The sequence below is a fragment of the Eutrigla gurnardus genome, assembly GCF_963514095.1.
Source record: "Eutrigla gurnardus genome assembly, chromosome: 19".
NCBI classification, from domain to species: Eukaryota; Metazoa; Chordata; class Actinopteri; order Perciformes; family Triglidae; genus Eutrigla; species Eutrigla gurnardus.
Window position 1 is genome coordinate 20,173,143 of NC_139930.1, and position 17,682 is coordinate 20,190,824.

A 17,682-nucleotide genomic window follows, 5' to 3' on the forward strand; every position below is an offset into this window, starting at 1 on the left:
AGGCCTCCTGAATCCAGCTCAATGTCCATCTTTCAGTTCCCGTCTGACGCTGTCCTAACACCAGGCTTATGTCACCCTCACGATATTCATGCTGGATCTTCATGAAGGCAAAACAAATGTCATCTAAATCAGAACTGTTGCTTGTATTCACTCAGAGAAGACACATTCAACGTGCCCATAATCCATACACTCATGTATACATCAGATAATACAGGATGTAGATCAGCGGGCTGAGTCACGGTTCGAGGTTCGAGACAAGTCTGCCACCAGCTGGATCAGGAGGAGGTAGAGGAGCAGAGGAGTGGCACCGAACTAAATGAACAAGGGGAGGAAGATCTCAAAAAATCCCAAAACATGTAACTCTTCATTCTGCCAGGTGCAAGACAAAGTTCAAACAAACAGGAAAAAGTTAAGAGCATCATCTCGGCTTCGAGCAATAGCACATTTAAAAAGATATTAATTGAAATAAACAAAATGATGCTTTGAATTTGTATGCACACACAGAGATGCACTAATCTACTTTTCTCAGTGCCACTAGATTCCCTTTGCTAAAATGTTAAGGTCATGTGATCAGATGATAATCGGACACCAGCAGCTGGAGCCACCTCACTGCCCATTGATTGCAATTCAGGAGGCTGACTCGTGTCCATACACTATTTTAACCCCCCCCCCCCCCCTCTCGTAGTGTTGCTCCTTCAAATATAGGCGAGGATCTATTGCAAAATAAAGAGCTCTCTTGCCTCTCCTATACTCTGAGGTTACCATGGAGACAGATATAATTCAGTTCTTGATGTTTCTCATGAAAAAAAAAAAAAAGCCTGCGTACATATTTTCATCTGCAACCATAGCGACACTTGACATTGTCAGCGCTATTTGTAAAAAGCAAGTCACCATAGCGACACTAACCATCCAGGCTGTGTCACAGATCATGTGTCCTAGCCGAGTATGCCTCCTCATTATGAGTGAAATTTAGGAATTCATTGGTAAACACATTTCATTTGATCACTTTGAAACACATCATCACCTTGATGTTTGAGCACTGTAACTCCCAGAGGACTGAAAAATAAAGGATGCATATGATGATTGATTTGCTCAGTTTGGGTCATTAAAGGTTATTAAAAAAACAGTTTGTTTCAATTCATGTATATGTGATGTTTATATTAATAATATTTACATTTGATGAGTGCATGCTTGCAGGTCAGCCTTTTAAATATGGTTGAGAAATTAAAATATGTTTAATAAGTCAGGGTTTTATTAAGCTTGAATCAAAACAAGCCAGTGCTGCAAATACAATATTTCCACATTATTGCAGTGGGTTGTAAACAAATAGTGGAAAAATCAGCTTTTTTATACACAAAATGTTTTTTGTCAGAAAGATTTATAATTCTATATTTTATAATTATTATTATTCTGGCCCCTGCATCGCACACTGACCAGTGATTGGAGTGAGACCCATTTGAAGCTTGCAGACATAGTAGAGGTAATTATTTTTCATAGATGCACCCCGTCTTGTGCGTCAACCGTACGTCACACAACCGTACAACAGTGTCGGTGTGGTGGAGGGGGTGGAGGTGGGGGGTGGAGGTGGGTGGGGGGGCGCTGCTTCCATCCAATGCATGGCTCCTGAGCAACTACAACGCAAGCGTTTACATCCACATCGCCGCAAAACAGGCCGCCTGTGCAGCCCGGTGAGGCTGCAGCATGTGATCATGTGTGAGGGTTGTTGTTTTTTTTTTTGTTGCACGATCAAAAAAAAAAAAAAAACCTCAAAGAAATTCCTATAAATGCAACTTGTCAGAAAATAATACACCCCCCCACCCCCTATAAACCGGATCCCGAGCGATGGCTGAGGGGAGGGAGGGGGGGAGGAGGGTGCGCTCGTCCTCGGCGGGCGATAATCGATAGACGCATGCAGGTAGCCTTCCTCCCGACACACGCAGCAGCAGCAGCAGCAGCAGCAGCAGCAGCATCACCACGCATCCTTTACTCCACGTCTCCTCTGATTTCTCCCTCCCCATCGCCACACGCGCAGGAGACGCGTCGCGCTCGCGGGGGCCCTGCCTATTGATCTTTAAACATCTGGAACACCTCATATTTGTTTTACAAGGCAGAGGCGAACCGTCTGCTGCGTGCCCGAGAGAGAGAGAGACAGAGAGAGAGAGAGAGAGAGAGAGAGAGAGAGAGAGAGAGAGAGAGAGAGAGCAGCACCAGGACGGACCACTTGACACCTTTGCTTCACGACATCGATATGCAGTAGTGTGATAGCAGCTCTGCGGAGACGGGAAGGCCAGTCCATGGCATCTTGATTTTAAAAAACCGTGGGCTCCTCTGCGCATTCCTCACCGACGGCGTAGTCTCTCTCTCTCTTTTTTTCTTCTCCTTCTTCTTCTTCATCTTTCCTGCGGAGTCGAGAGGATTAACTTGGCCAGATAAAAGCGAGGCGAGAGAGGGAGGGGAGAAAAAAAAAATCTTCATTCTATTTGACCAGATTCTGTTTTGGAGGGGAGGAGGTGGTGGTGTTGGTGGTGGTGGTGGTGGTGGGGGGGTGGGGGAGAGATTCGTGGGATCATCACTGGACCCTGCGATGGACTCCAGCGCGGGGGAATATGGCATGGCTCGTCTCGGATTGTTTTTGGTTTTGATGGGGCTGTGGAGATTCAGCGACGCTTGCCCCGCATCCTGCACTTGCAGCATCTCAAGGATTGTTTGTATTGATTCCGTGCCGGGGATCGAGGATTTCCCTGTCCTCACGTTAGATGACATGGAAAACATCACCGAGATGTAAGTGTATGGAGAGAGAGAGAGAGAGAGAGAGAGAGAGAGAGAGAGAGAGAGAGAGAGAGAGAGAGAGAAAAAATGACAAGCGTATGAACTTATCAGGATGCAATGCGTAAAGAGCTCCCTTCGATCGTAGGTCGCACTAACAACACCCGGGGGCTAGGATTATGATAATAATAAAGGTGATAGTAGTATTAATAAAGCAGGCCTGGTATTAATCCCCCCCGTGGATCACAGATCGATACAGATCCGCCGTCTGCGCTTCATGTCAAACACGAAACGTGTGGTTTTTTCCTTCTTCTTATAATAACCAATAGGGTTTGTCAGCTCATGTAGCCTAGTATGTGTATGTGTGCGCGTGTATATATATGTGGCGATGGAGGTCGCGCGTGCCACTAACGATGATAGTGTGCGCTCGCGCGCGCGTGTGTGTGTGTGTGTGTGTGTGTGTGTGCGTAATGGTGGTGAGAGTGCGCGTCAGGCTTATTTGGATTAGTCGGTGTTTCCTTTTACAAAACAGCTCCAGAGGTGGTGATGGAGTAAACGTTCAGGCCCCGACGCAGCCTCCGAGATTTTTTTTTTTTTTTTTTTTTTGGGCGGCGGTGCCGATCTAACCTCCACATTTCCACACAAAAAATAAATAAATAAATAAAAAATGAGCACATTGTTGGCGGTTTATACACGAGATGAAATCGGTTGTGTGTGCAGCCGGCGATAGGCTTCCCACGGTCATGTTCGCCTTATCTGCGTCAGCGTGTAGGCTTGTGTCGGAGTGTACCTGCTACAACCGCGCAAGTACAACTGCATGGCACCCAGTGGAGAGAGGAGGGAGACTGGGTGAGCTCTACTGAGGCAGACAGACTGGCAACATACCCACCATGACTATATATAAATGTGTGTGTGTGTGTGTGTGTGTGTGTGTGTGTGTGTGTGTGTGTGTGTGTGTGTGTGTGTGTGTGTGGGATAGGCGTTGTAGTGTAAATCATTATTCTTTTCTTTATTTTCCAAATGATGAAAGTGTTTTAGAACATCTTTACTCCCCCAGTATTTAAGCTTTGGCAAATAAATCACAATTAAAAACACCTTGAAGGCTTGTTAGCTGCACTTTCTAAAGAAAACCTAACAATTATTAAAATAACAATTGTAGCCTAATACTTGGGAATAATGATGGAACTCCTGAGGAGACTTTCCTCTTGTAATATGTTTTGTGTGGTTAAAGGAAGAATCCACGTGTAAACAAAAGTGTCCTCTCCCCACCAGCAGCTTTCACAACAACACGCTGTAGTTTTCAAACTGATTGTCAGGTTTTTAAACACAACTAAGTGCTTTTCCGGTGCCGTGAAATGTTTGTTTACTTCAGCAACATGTTGGAACGATGATTGCAAAATGCAGTTTTTAAATCTCCAATGACCTTCCTCTAATTGATCAAGTAAACCTTTATTTTGGAAAAAGAAAACTGTTTTGCTCTATCACACCCTAGAACAAAATACTAACATAGTTTAGTTGATGTCCATTTTTAAAAGAGGATTTTAAGTTTTGATCTGTGTATTTATTTAATTGACTGTCTTTATTGCCAACTGAGCTATATATTTGTATCACATGTCTTTAGTGGCATCATTAGGCCTAAATGACACAAACAATATCAGCAGCAAACTGGTTCACACTATTCGCCCAGTAAAGCAACACAACAGCTGTGTTCAGCCGACTTTGTCTACAAAATGAAAAAAAAACATGGTATTAAAAGCCTTTATCTACTTCCTGATAGATTTTTGCACGTGTGTCATAACGTTTTTTTTTTTTTTCTTTAACAGATACATCACAAATCAGAACAGACTGTTTGACATCAACGACAACAGTCTGAGGCATTATATCAACCTCCAAAACCTGTAAGTATCTCACACACACACACACACACACACACACACACAAACACACACACACACACACACACACACACACACACACACACACACACACACGTTACAGAGCCCCCAGATAACTCCACGTTTTCACTCTCAACAGAACAGTGATGAAGACGAGATTGACGTCTATATCATCGGATGCGTTTTTCAACAATACGAGACTCCAATATGTGTAAGAAGCATTCATGGACCTTCTGTCATTGATGAACACACAGGAGTGGCCTTGATGTTGATCATTTCCCCTCCTTTTAGAAATCTCAGAGACAATAACCTGTCCACGCTGTCCTGGAGAACATTTCAGAACATGAACGCGTCGTACCCGTAAGTCTCACATGTCCAGAGAAGGTCTCAGTCCATCTCTTTCCGTGTGTGTTTGCAGCCACTCGAGTGTCTCATGTGCTGTGTTTTCCATCATTTCCAGGCTCCTGCTGTCCGGGAACCCTCTGGACTGTGTTTGTGAGAACTTGTGGATCAAACTGAGGCTCCTGGAGGAAAGCGACAGTCCGGAGCTGACGTGCACAGACGAGCGAGGCGTGCCCACGGCCTTCTCCACGCTCACGCCGCCAGACTGCGGTAACGTGAAACCATGTTATAATAAGCACCGGGTATCTGATATTGACCGTTCGGAGAGATGATGACAGGAAAGACGGAAATACACCCGTGGACAAATCAATCCACGATATACGTTCTGCAGCTCGGATGTCTGATGTTGGTTGTGTTGCTCGTTTCTCGCAGTGGTTCCCAAAGCAGAGGTCAACCCCAAAATGGTGAGGCTGATGCAGGGGAGTAACGTGAAAGCCGTGTGCAGAGCCTCAGGGTCGCCTCCTCCTGAGATCATATGGAACTTCGACTGGCTCTCCACCCACCACGAGGTGAGCCGGATGCCTGTTTCAAACCTCTAGTCCGGGTCCACAAGGAAAAAACACGAAGGTTTCGCTCTTTGAGTGGAGCGGACAAGATGAGGAATCTTTTTTAAACACTCGAAGGTCACGACTTGAACCCCAGTTAGACTTCTATGTTTGTCTAATCATCAAAACATCCCAGTTCTGACAAAAAGCATCTGCTTAGCTCTTCTTTTCATAGAGCTCTATTGTTCTCAACAACAACAAAAAATCCTATTTTGTTTGCCAGAAATAAAGATTTAGTATTTCTTGTAAATATCATGTCAAATGCAGAATGCCAAATAAAATAGCAGGATGTCCGGTCACATTTTGCAATATGCAAAGCCAGCATGCTTTTCAGGCTGTTATGACCCACAATCCTCTGTCCGGCGGATATGTGTGAGCAATAGGGGTTAAAGGTCAAGCTGCAACAATGTAGTGTGTACTTTGTAAGGGCAGCTGTGTGCTCAAAGTAAAAAAGGAAGCGTTTATAAAGACTTGGCGGTGGGTAACGTACTGGATGCATACATCAGGATATGATGATACGATATCACACCAGGGGTGGGTAAAAATATCGATACGGCAATATATCGCAATATTTTGCCGCCCAATACGATATCGATTTTTCAACTCCAAAGAACGTTTAAAAAAAAAAAGATTCATGTTTAGATGCATTGGGAATGCAGTACTTTATCCTTTTTCATTTATTCCAGTGAATTTCATGGGAATTAACAAAATGGAGAGGCTGTTTTGAATGAAATAGTTTTGACTCAATTTGTCCTCTGATCAATATCATCTGATGTACATATACAGGTACTTGTGTTTTCACCTTTACTGGCAGTATCGTGACCAAAGTATCGCGATACATATCGTGGCCAAAGTATCGCGATACATATCGTGAGGTTCTTGCCAATACTCACCCCTATATCACACTGTTTCCAGATCGACCCTTCGGATACGGAGAGCAGCATCACCTTGTCGGGCCTGTCTCCCGACGATAACGGCAAGATGATCATATGCAGCGCCGAGAACATGGTCGGTCAGACCGAGGCGACCCTTCAGCTCAATATTCTCTGTAAGGGACTCTTCTGTTATCGTAGGGCTGTAAATGTTAACAAACTAGCGATGATGTTTATTATTAGTGAGTTTATTTTCCTCTCATGATCTTTTAAACGCTTTTCTTCTAAACCTTTTGTTTTTCCAGTGGAGGCACGAGAGGCTCCTCAGTTTGTTATCATTACTGTCTCTCGGCAGATCTTATTGACTCTCCACGTTTCCTGTCTATAACTCTTCCTGCTGTGAAGCTCCTCATGCCGTTACCACAGTCCTCTGCTTGTTTAGTGCCACATCGCTCCTCATTCTCCTTGTTTTCCTGATGTCAGCTGTTTGAATGTTGTGTGTTTTTCCCCCTTCTTCCGACGGCATCTCCTCTCTGAGCCTTTAAATGTTGCTCCCCTTCCTTACTGGCCTTTTTTTCACTCCTGGTGTTGATTTTCCTATCATCCCGCCTCCTTGTCCGTCAGTCGCCCCCACCATCCTGGAGCTGCTGGGGCCTATGCGGGACCACCACTGGTGCATCCCCTTCAGCGTGAGGGGGAACCCCAAGCCCGAGCTGCAGTGGTACCACGAGAACATGGCCCTCCAGGAGCAGGACTACATTCGCACCATGATCCACCAGTCCACGGAGAGCGAGAACCACGGCTGCCTGCAGCTGTCCAACCCCACGCACATCCACAACGGCGTGTACCGGCTGGTGGCCAAGAACCAGTACGGCCGGGACGAGAAGAAGGTCTCCGCCCAGTTCATCGACCCGCCCTACATCGACCACACAGGTGGCTTTAATTCTGTTTCTCACAGCACATTCAGTACGACACAATTCTGTCCAGGAAGTCAACTCCTTTATGCCTTTTCTTCTTTTCACCAGAAGAGCCCTTCTACGACTGTAAGTAATGACTCAACACTATAAAAAAACAACTTATTAGCTTGATAATAACGGTTCACGGAGTTCAAATTAACTCTCCCGTCATGTGTTTCTTCTCTGCCTGCATGTCGCTTCGGCCCAGACACCACTGGTAGGTGGGAACACGACACCGCAGCACAAAGTCAGTTTGCATGCTCTTCATAGTTTCAAATATTGTGACAAAGCATGTTGTTGTTTTTGTTTTTTTCAGAGACTCCTCCGCTGGACGACAGCGTTGCAGTAAGTGGAGCTCGTCATAAAGCAAAACAGATGATAAAACTAATGGTTCCCTCCATCACAGTATGTTTGAATTAAAGCTACGGTCTACATTCTGAAAATCAGTTGAGCCTCTGAGACTGAAAAAAGCATCAGGCCCCCCCCAACCAAACCCCTCCCCTCAGTGTTCCACGATTGGACGAGTTGGGATGACGAGGAGCAGGGGAGACGACGGGATTGGATGGAGGGTACGAGCCAATGGGAGCCTTCCGGACCAATGGCTCCCATTGGTCAATTTCTATGCAGGCCTACGGCTGATAGACTGAATGGATTTTTTTTATTTAAAATTGTAGACCATAGCTTTAAAAGAAGAAGTTTAAATTAGCCTAAATGTACCTTGTAGTAAAAAACAATAACCTTCGTGGGAAAGTCTGAGGAATTAAACATAATTGTTTCTACTTTCCTATAATGTAAATTATCTCCTCACGTTATAGTTTGAGGCCCTTTACGGGGACCCGGACTCCATGTTGGGAACCATGGATCTAAAAAGGATGTTTTTGTTGACGGTTCTGTGTGTTGTTGTTTTTGTTCCCAGGTGTACGTCGTGGTGGGAATCGCGGGAGTCGCCCTGACCGGCTGCGTTCTGATGGTGATCATCCTGAAATACGGAAGAAACTCCAAGTTTGGTATTAAAGGTGAAACTCATTCTCTTAAAGGAACAGTTTGATTTAGAGTTAGATGATGTCTGGTTAGCTTAGCTTAGCACAAAGACTGGTAAACGGCGGGCTATGCTCGTCCATACTGTGTGTGTTTTAAAGCATTTCTTAGCTGTTAATATGTATAAATCATGCATGGGGAGGTTCAAAAGTTCAGACATGTCATATTATTCATCAAGGGTTCATCAACTATTTATATTTGGTTATGGATGTTTTATCAGATGATATTAATATCTTAATACAGTGTCGTTATATCTGTTTACAAGTACATTATAGTGGGTTTTAACCCGTATTAAGGTTCAAATAGAGCTCATCGTATGACAGTATGATTATTTGTCATTATGTATAATTTTGTATTTACAAGTCTCCTCCTCCTCCTCTATGACCACTGTTTCCTTTCCTCTCTCCACATGCCATCCACTCTTCTTCACCTCCTCCTCCTCCTCCTCCTCGGCTCCCTAGGCTCCTCCTCAGTCATCAGTAATGACGATGACTCCGCCAGCCCTCTTCATCACGTCTCCAATGGCAACAACACCCCGTCGTCCTCGGAGATGGGTCCAGACGCGGTGATCATCGGGATGACAAAGATCCCTGTCATCGAGAACCCCCAGTACTTCCGCAACTCCGGCAGCATGCTGAAATCCGACACGTGTGAGTTACCGCCTCGCCCGGCAACCCGGACCTTTTCTGATAAATCCATGCAGGGGTCACAGCCGGGCGCCATATTTAATGTCAGCATCCTGCTGCATCGGGAGACTGACTGCTGGACAGTAAGATGATGCTCAGAAACGCAGGAGTGGGGTTTTTTTTTCTTTCTCAGATGCAGTTTTTTATAAACGTCAAGACATTTTAATAAGCAGTGGATCAATTTCTTGAACCTACAATTTTGATAAATGTTCAGTTTTTGGGTTCTCTGTGAGATCGTGACCATTCTTATTCATATTTCATTTCCACTTAAACACAATCAATATTGAATATATTCTTTAGTTTCAGTATGTAATTTGAACTGCATATCCGTGACCTTGACGGTGACGTGTCCTCTTCTGTGCATTCAAGTCGTCCAGCACATCAAGAGACACAACATCGTGCTGAAGCGGGAGCTGGGCGAGGGAGCCTTCGGGAAGGTGTTCCTCGCCGAGTGCTACAACCTGACGCCGGACCAGGAGAAGCTCCACGTGGCAGTCAAGGTACGAGGCATCGGCTCACAAAACTCGATGGAGTGGGTTCTATCATCCTCGTTGGCTGACGCTCCTCGTCTTTTGCCTTTTCCCGACAGACCCTGAAAGAGGCCAACGAGAGCGGCCGGGCCGACTTCTACCGGGAGGCCGAGCTGCTCACCAACCTGCAGCACGAACACATCGTCACGTTCTACGGCGTGTGCGTGGAGAGCGACCCGCTCATCATGGTGTTCGAGTACATGAAACACGGCGACCTGAACAAGTTCCTCAGGTAGGATCAGTCTGACCTCGAAAAGGTCAACGTTCTGCAGTAAATGAGAAGATCGATCCCGATCCCGGGACACCGCGGCCGTCTTTACGATTAAAAAAAATCTACCAGCGCCTCTAAAACGCACTAATTATCACTTTATATCTAAGTAGAATGTAAGGGAAGGTTCTTACCCTTCGGTTTTTGTAAGGAAGCAAGAGTTAGCATGTTAGCTTTGGATAGAGCCAGGTTAACCTTTTCCCGCCATTTCCAGTCCTCATGCTAAGCTAAGCTAACTGCCTGCCGCCTCATATTTAGCGAGTGGTATCGATTACACTTCCCCAACTCTCGGCAAGAAAGCGAATATCCGAAATATTCCTTTAATTGTCCACCGTCTGAAAGATACGGCTCGGCGATATTGCGATATAATCTGAGAGTCGATTGTGAAATGTGTTTTATGGCAATGCTGAATGGATGTCAGGTATTTTAATGAATCAGATTAGCCGATAACAGACATTCCCGTCTGGTTAGTCGTATAACTCATGTTGTAATGATTTAGTCCATTAATCGATTAGCAGCTTGGCAGGAAATTCATCCACAATCATTTTAATAAATTGACAAATAGTTTGCTTTATAGCTAAAAAAAAAAAGTTGTTGTTGTATTTGATTGATTGGAGCTCTGATCAAGTGTTTGTGGGTGCAGGTCCCACGGTCCTGATGCAGTGCTAATGGCAGACGGGCAACACAGCATCCTGGTGGAGCTCACCTCGTCCCAGATGCTGCACATTGCCCAGCAGATTGCTGCTGGCATGGTCTACCTGGCCTCCCAGCACTTTGTCCACAGAGACCTGGCAACCAGGAACTGCCTGGTCGGAGAAAACCTGCTGGTCAAGATCGGAGACTTTGGCATGTCCAGAGACGTTTACAGCACAGACTACTACAGAGTGAGTCCTTTTTTTGATTATTTCCCCTATTCGCACCTCGTCTTGCCCTCAGTCTCTCTCTCTCTCACACACACACACACACACACACACACACACACACACACACACACACACACACACACACACACACACACACACACACACACACACACACACACAGAAATATGGAAATGTAGCCACATACACACAGTCTCAAATATGTAATCAGAATTTGTATTCCAGTTTTGGCCTGAAATAACTGTGGCTGCAGAAATGTCAATTTTAACCAGAGGTATTTTTTTTATCTATTTTTAATACCATTTAAATGCAAATTCTATAATCTGCATAAAATTACTGTTTCCGTGGTAATAAGGGCCAACAGTGCAAAAAAAAAAAAATGCATCGGCTGGTTTTTTTCTTCTCTCTCTCACAGGGCAAGGAGTTAATACGTCCCTTCACTCTGCATGAACGCGTCATATTAAACCGTAGTTATAGTGCAGTTTATAATCTGACGAGAAGATTATGCTTTGTTATAAGACGCTACAATACAGGACAATAATAATAATAATAATAAGACTAAAATGTGTCATGTTGGGGAACAGTTGTATTTTTATTCCCTCATCATTTCTGCCTCAAATTACAGTTTGAATCCCACAGCGCCCTCTGCTGGCCGAAGTGGAGTCAGAACTCTAAACACACACAGAAAAGCATTTCCATGCATCAGATAAGATCTCCATAAAGAGAGAGGGCCTGTCACCAACTCCTCATACCAAACGGTTGGGATCAAATAGAAAGCCTGCTAACAATATGATGCTGCTTCCATTCTGCACATTTAAAAAGGGAATCATGCGACGTATCAAATTAGATAAGGCGGGAATATGAGTTCATAAAAGTCACGTTTAGAGGATGACAGGAATTACTATTTCGTTTACTGGAGACGAAGCCGGTTACATAGAAGACATCCCGGTGATGGTGCATGTTTACAGCATGTAGGTGAGGCGATGAACGTGAAAGGATGGTGATTAGATGAGAGGAGACAGCGAGAGGAGGGGGAGGGGGGAGGAGGGGGGATGCATTTAGTAGACAGGAAATATCTGATGGAAGAAGACAGGTAGACGCCGGCTGGATAAAAGGTTTAGATGCAATAACGAGCGTGTTTCAGGAACGCCAGAGTGACGAAACGTATTCCTCGCTGTAAAAAAATAAAAAATAAAAATATTCAGTTGCCAGTTTATTAGGTAAATAAGGTAAAGGTAATGCAGTCAAGGTTGAGGTTTTAGTTACACGATGATCAGATTTGAAGCGTATTGGGTTATATAAGAGGCAGGCAGCCGTGCTACTCAGCCTCTGATTGGCTAGATTTAAGGTGATGACTTGATGAAGGTTTGTTTGTTTAATGATTCCCAATCAGATGCGGATGTTTTTTTTTATATATATTTACATAGAGTTCTCATATATAAATGTCCTGATTGTCTGGACGTTTGACACCTCTGCTACAGGGTGAGAGAGAGGAAATAATGGATAAACCAAATGGAGAAAATAGATAGAGTGATAACATAGAAAGCTACGGTTGCTGCAACGTCTTCATACATTTTCCAACACCAGGAGACAAAGACCGTCTATGGATCATAGACCTTCTGTATAATGGTAACAGGATTAGCTCTAAACACAGAGCCGAGGCTGATGGTAAATGGCCTCATTTATATATATATGATGGGGGTCCTCTTTACTTTTGCAGCTCTTTGGTCATAAATCAGTGCTAAGTGCTTAAAGTTATTAAAATGTATCCTCCGAGGTGCCCGGACGTCTTTAACCTATTATCCACTAAAGAGATCAGAGCAAACACACACACAAGCAGGACCTGAAGTCCAAGCAGACAGAGATAAAAGGTCGTCTTTACCTTAAAACAGGAGGCGACAAATAGAGGCGGCGAGCAGACAAACAGGAAGTCCAACGCTGCAGGTCACACGAGACAATCTGACAGGGAACAAGTGAAAAATGCTGGTTTATATTTGCATATTTGGGAACAGGTGTAGTTGAGAGGGGACGTCAGGTGAGGCCATCTAGTGGACGGTTAGGGGACAGCACCGGACCTGGGGGAAGTGATGCAGGGACACCAAAAGGCGTTAGAATGTATCCTCAGGGCACCATGAACGTCTGCACCCGTCTTCATGCCAATACATTCTGTAGTTTTCATGTGATTTCAGTCTGGATCAAAGTGCTAAATGTTGGTTTCTAATGTCTCTCACCCTCTCTCTCTCTCTGTCTCTGCAGGTGGGCGGTCACACGATGCTGCCGATCCGCTGGATGCCCCCCGAGAGCATCATGTACCGGCGGTTCACCACGGAGAGCGACGTGTGGAGCCTCGGCGTGGTGCTGTGGGAGATCTTCACCTACGGCAAGCAGCCCTGGTACCAGCTCTCCAACAACGAGGTCAGTCGACCTGGTCGGCCGGGCAACGGTCAGACGGGCTCTCACACAAACCTCACACACACTTTAAATGACGCCTACTCACCGGAGAGACTTTTCTCACCGTGATCTTGTTATAGCACAAAGTCTGAAGTCGGAAACTGGTGAAATATATTTTTTAAAACGCGACTATCACCAAAACACATATCAACTTTAAGAGCGACCCAAATATCTGACCATCTGAGTTGTTATCATGGCTTCAATATCGATGAGCACAATATACAAGTCAGAATCTCATAATTACGATACTTCCAATATGACACGAATGCAGCGTAAGAGATGCTGAATTGTGGGAATTGTAGTATCCACTGTGGGGTTTTTTTGTGGAGATTTTTTATCATTTTCAGTCTCCTGACTCTCAACGTTAAGGAAATGCTGCTTATTATCAAATCAATCAATCTTCTATGAATAAATAAACATATATAATATATTTTTGTTCTATTTTTGGGGGGGGGGGGGGGGGTAATGAGACTGTGACAGTGCAGAGGTGACAGGAAATGAGAAGGGAGACAGATGAATACAACAAAAGGTTGCCGGCTAGACATGAATCAGAGACATTGTGGCTCATCGTCGCCTTAAACCTCATCACCTTAAACCCCAGAGCACCCTTTCGTTTTTATTTGTTTAAATTTTGCCAGAAATGTTCCATCTCGTCCCCCAAAATGATGAACGCTCACTTGGTGCAAAAGCAACCGTCTGAATTTGAACAAAGCAAAAAGGAAGATGAGATACTTCTGCATGAATGTAAGAAACGAGCAGACCATGCATCGTCACCCTGCCGTCACCCTGTCTTCACCCTGCTGTCACCCTGTCCTCCCGCAGGTGATCGAGTGCATCACGCAGGGCCGGGTGCTGCAGCGGCCCCGGACCTGTCCTAAGGAGGTGTACGACCTGATGCTGGGCTGCTGGCAGAGGGAGCCCTACATGAGGCTGAACATCAAGGAGATCCACAGCATGCTCCAGAGCCTCGCCAAGGCCTCGCCCGTCTACCTGGACATACTGGGCTGAAGCACCGGGGGTCTCGTATCTTACTTTTGAGTGCATGTGTGTGTGTGTGTGAGCTGGGGGTGGATGAGCGTGGAGGAAGCGAAGGTTGTGTGTGTGTGTGTGTGTGTGTGTGTACAGTTCCTCGGCTGTAAATGTTCCTGTAAATGCTCTCGTCCGTGTCCTCATTGCATCGAGAAAAGCCTTAAATTTTGAGTGATTTTTCCGTTCTGCTTTGCTTTTCTTTGTTGGTTTGCAGACGTCACTGAGGCATGTTTCACAAACGGAAACCAAAATGCATAAACACGTGTGAGAGGCACAGAAATGAGACGGGAACGCTGGATTACTGGGTTACTGTCCGTGAATGAAAGGGAACATAACGTGTCTCACTGTGGACACGACTTTGTAGATAGAGCTTTTCTCTTCTTTCAACACACAGAGCAAAACATTCTGCAGGAAGATTCAAAAAATAAATAATAATAATAATAATAATGATAAAAAATACTCATCAAGTTACAGCTGAAGATTTTTCTTTTATATGTCACAGACTATTTTAATATTTGTAGAATTTATAAACGTTGATTCAAGCCGTTTTGATTTTCATCCACACCTTTTTTTGCTCGTTTGAATTCAGAAACATACGTGTATATTATTATACACCCATTTATAATCTCATAGATGCCCGTGTCTGTTGTATATAACCTACTCAGAGTCCACTGAAGGATTGTTGTAAAAAAAAAAAAAATCAATGTTGAGGTTGTAAAAAAAAACACAAGGGCACACAGCATTGAACACCATTTTCTTTTGAATTATCGTTTTCCATATTTTATGTAAATACCTCCACACACCAGGTCGGCTATATTTACAAAGCAGTGATTTAAACGTGCTCAACACCCCCCCCTCCACACACACACACACACACACACACACACACACACACACACACACACACACACACACACACACACACACACACACACACTCTAACCTGACGTATCTAAAGCACAGAGAGCGACGACTCAGCGGTGTTGAGCTAAAAAATAAATAAATAAGATGATGAAGAAGAAGATGAGCACAGTTTTTATTTGACTTTTTCATTCACCAGCAATGCCATTTAGCAGATCTCTGTTGTTCGGTGGCCCATATCTGTAAGTGACGTGGTTTGGTGTGCATCTTCAGAGGCAGTTTGTTGGGATTGTGTTTATGGTTTTGATAAGAGAAGATCAAATCTCTAAGAGGGATTGATGGATTTATTCGTCTTCAGCCCCTTTTTTTGTGTTTTTTGTACGTATTGAAGTTGCTCCTCGTTTATTTGTCATTTATTTTTGTTGCTTTGATGTGATATTTCATTCTAAATAACAGGCCAAGAGGCCGACGTCATAAAAGGACTCATTAAGAGTCTGATCGCACTCAGAAGTGTCCCGGAGGTGTTTTCATCAGCCTGGTGTGGTGACCGACGCAGCTTCTCAAAATCTTGTCATTTTCCGAAAAAATGATCTTCAAATGTTGTGTTTTGAGGTTTTAAAAAAAAAAAAAGAAAAGAAAAAAGCAAGTGTCCGAGCGTCTAAGTCCAAACTGTATTAACCTTTGGCAGATTACGTCTTCATAATAACCATCACGTATCTCCATACGGAGGCAGAAAGGCTCTCTGCTGAGACTATAAGTTATGTTAAGTGCACTTTGTAGCTTTGTTACTTAACCCCCCCTCTAATGCACAACCGGAGCGGCCGACCGCTCTCTCCCCCGCCTCGACCTCAACTGCACTTAATAACAAAACAAAATCACATTTCAGCAACGCTGACACATGGTCCCGGATGAAAAACGATGCCGTCTCCCTCCGTGTTTCAGTTCTGTATAGAAGTGTCTGCTGTACATACAAAGTGCTGTCCATCCTGTACAGTTCTGATATTTGTCTATATCAATAGTAGGCTATGTTTAATAGTATAATCTGTTCCAAGCAGGTATCATGTCAAAAACCGTGTGACATCTATTGAAGACGTGTTATGGGCCACTGGCAATACATACGACGTGTAAATAGGATTTTATTTGTGCGACATTGTATTCTTTCTTTGTGCTCGTTCATAATTAATACCAGTGAGAAAACATTTGTTTTTTTGGGGAAGGGGGGGGGGGCAACTTTTGATCTGCAGAGGACTTTATTTGAACGATGTGTTGTTTCTCTGAAGACAAGAAAAGAAAAAAAAAACACACGATCTCTTTCCTCTCCACTGTGATGGGGAGCTCACACACAGGCTGTCTGTCTGCAGGAGGACATAGACTCTGGATCTGATTGGACATCGGCATCCCTCCTAGCCGACAGGCGTCCCAGCAGACGCGTGGCCCCGATGGCGAGGAGGTCAAAGGTCACCTCCCGGGGCCAAAACCCCCCGCCGCTCAACCTCTGACTGACTGTAGCCTATTTTGATCCTCTTTCAGATGAATAACTGTGACTTTGCATCATGAATAGTATATTATTTTGAATGTAATCTAGAAGGGTCGGGACCTTTTTTTGAATGTAATCTATCTCGAGGGGGAGGGGGTTAATGATTTATTTCTTTTTGTAAATATATGGTAAATGAAAAAAAATGACAGTTTTCATTCCTGTGCAGATAACAAATTTTACTTACTGTGTGAATACAAAGAGTGTGTGTGTGTGACTTATGTCTCTGAGATGATGTGTGTGCGTTTGCACATACAGCTTGTATGCAAGTGTGTGTGTGTGTGTGTGTGCTCTCCTGGCAGATTTAATCCTGCTTTAATCAGCCAGTTCTATCAATCAATTCAATGCTTTGTGCATCATGTGAGTAGCTTATCCACAATTAATGGAAATGTTCCTTGTGATACTGTGCATTTAATAAAGGTGGTATGTCTTACAATACGCTTCGTGTCCTCCAATCCTCTGTCTACGCAGGTTTATAGGACAGTCAGAGCATTGATGTAATGTTAAGATACTCGAGTGAAGACGTTAAATCAGCTCGTCTGTGTCCGATTTGATTGACATCCCGTCTGTTTGGCTTCTGGGGGGGCGGGGCTACTTTAAAAGGAACCAACAGGCGTCATGAAAGGTATCTCACAGGCCCCATTTGTTTCTAACAATAACCACCGAGGAGTGACGAGGACAGCTGGACAAAACACCCCCAACACACACACATTATATATACATATACTTAACTCTAGATATTGTGCTGAGGTGTATTTTACAGTCGACACACATTTAAAGACTGAAAAGTTAACGTACCTCGGTGTAGTGTTGGTGGTCAAGGAGCTCCAGTCCACTCAGACTGGTGTTGTCTGTCCATCATGGAGGGTCACCTCGGTGTCTCTGCTGCAGGAAGAATAACATCATATCAAGTAGAACTGCCCTTCTGTGCCGCCGCTCTACGAACCCAAAACACAACTCAGTGTCTG

The 17,682-nt window shown here is 44.3% G+C and overlaps 1 protein-coding gene and 1 long non-coding RNA gene across 2 annotated transcripts; both read left to right on the top strand.

Annotated features, from left to right (window-relative positions):
- The first annotated feature begins 2,567 nt into the window (after window positions 1-2,567).
- Window positions 2,568-15,158, top strand: ntrk2b (neurotrophic tyrosine kinase, receptor, type 2b). The gene is made up of 16 exons (XM_084035762.1): window positions 2,568-2,781; window positions 4,590-4,664; window positions 4,801-4,872; window positions 4,953-5,021; window positions 5,122-5,273; window positions 5,436-5,572; window positions 6,524-6,656; window positions 7,105-7,446; window positions 7,753-7,781; window positions 8,353-8,452; window positions 8,936-9,124; window positions 9,530-9,660; window positions 9,750-9,922; window positions 10,602-10,842; window positions 13,096-13,254; window positions 14,113-15,158. The coding sequence occupies exons 1-16, from the start codon at window positions 2,585-2,587 to the stop codon at window positions 14,296-14,298; spliced, it is 2,385 nt and encodes a 794-aa protein (XP_083891888.1). The 5' UTR covers window positions 2,568-2,584; the 3' UTR covers window positions 14,299-15,158.
- An 83-nt stretch (window positions 15,159-15,241) lies between these two features.
- Window positions 15,242-17,152, top strand: LOC311030157. The gene is made up of 2 exons (XR_014598946.1): window positions 15,242-15,473; window positions 15,539-17,152. It is a non-coding gene; the product is annotated as an uncharacterized lncRNA (long non-coding RNA).
- Window positions 17,153-17,682: the final 530 nt, after the last annotated feature.

What these genes read in the sequence shown, in the direction of transcription:
- ntrk2b (XM_084035762.1), top strand. Translation starts at nt 2,585, where the DNA reads ATGGACTCCAGCGCGGGGGAATATGGCATGGCTCGTCTCGGATTGTTT. An exon ending in AATACGAGACTCCAATATGT is followed by an intron (nt 4,873 to 4,952) that starts GTAAGAAGCATT and finishes CCCTCCTTTTAG; the next exon opens with AAATCTCAGAGACAATAACC. An exon ending in AGCTCCACGTGGCAGTCAAG is followed by an intron (nt 9,661 to 9,749) that starts GTACGAGGCATC and finishes TTTTCCCGACAG; the next exon opens with ACCCTGAAAGAGGCCAACGA.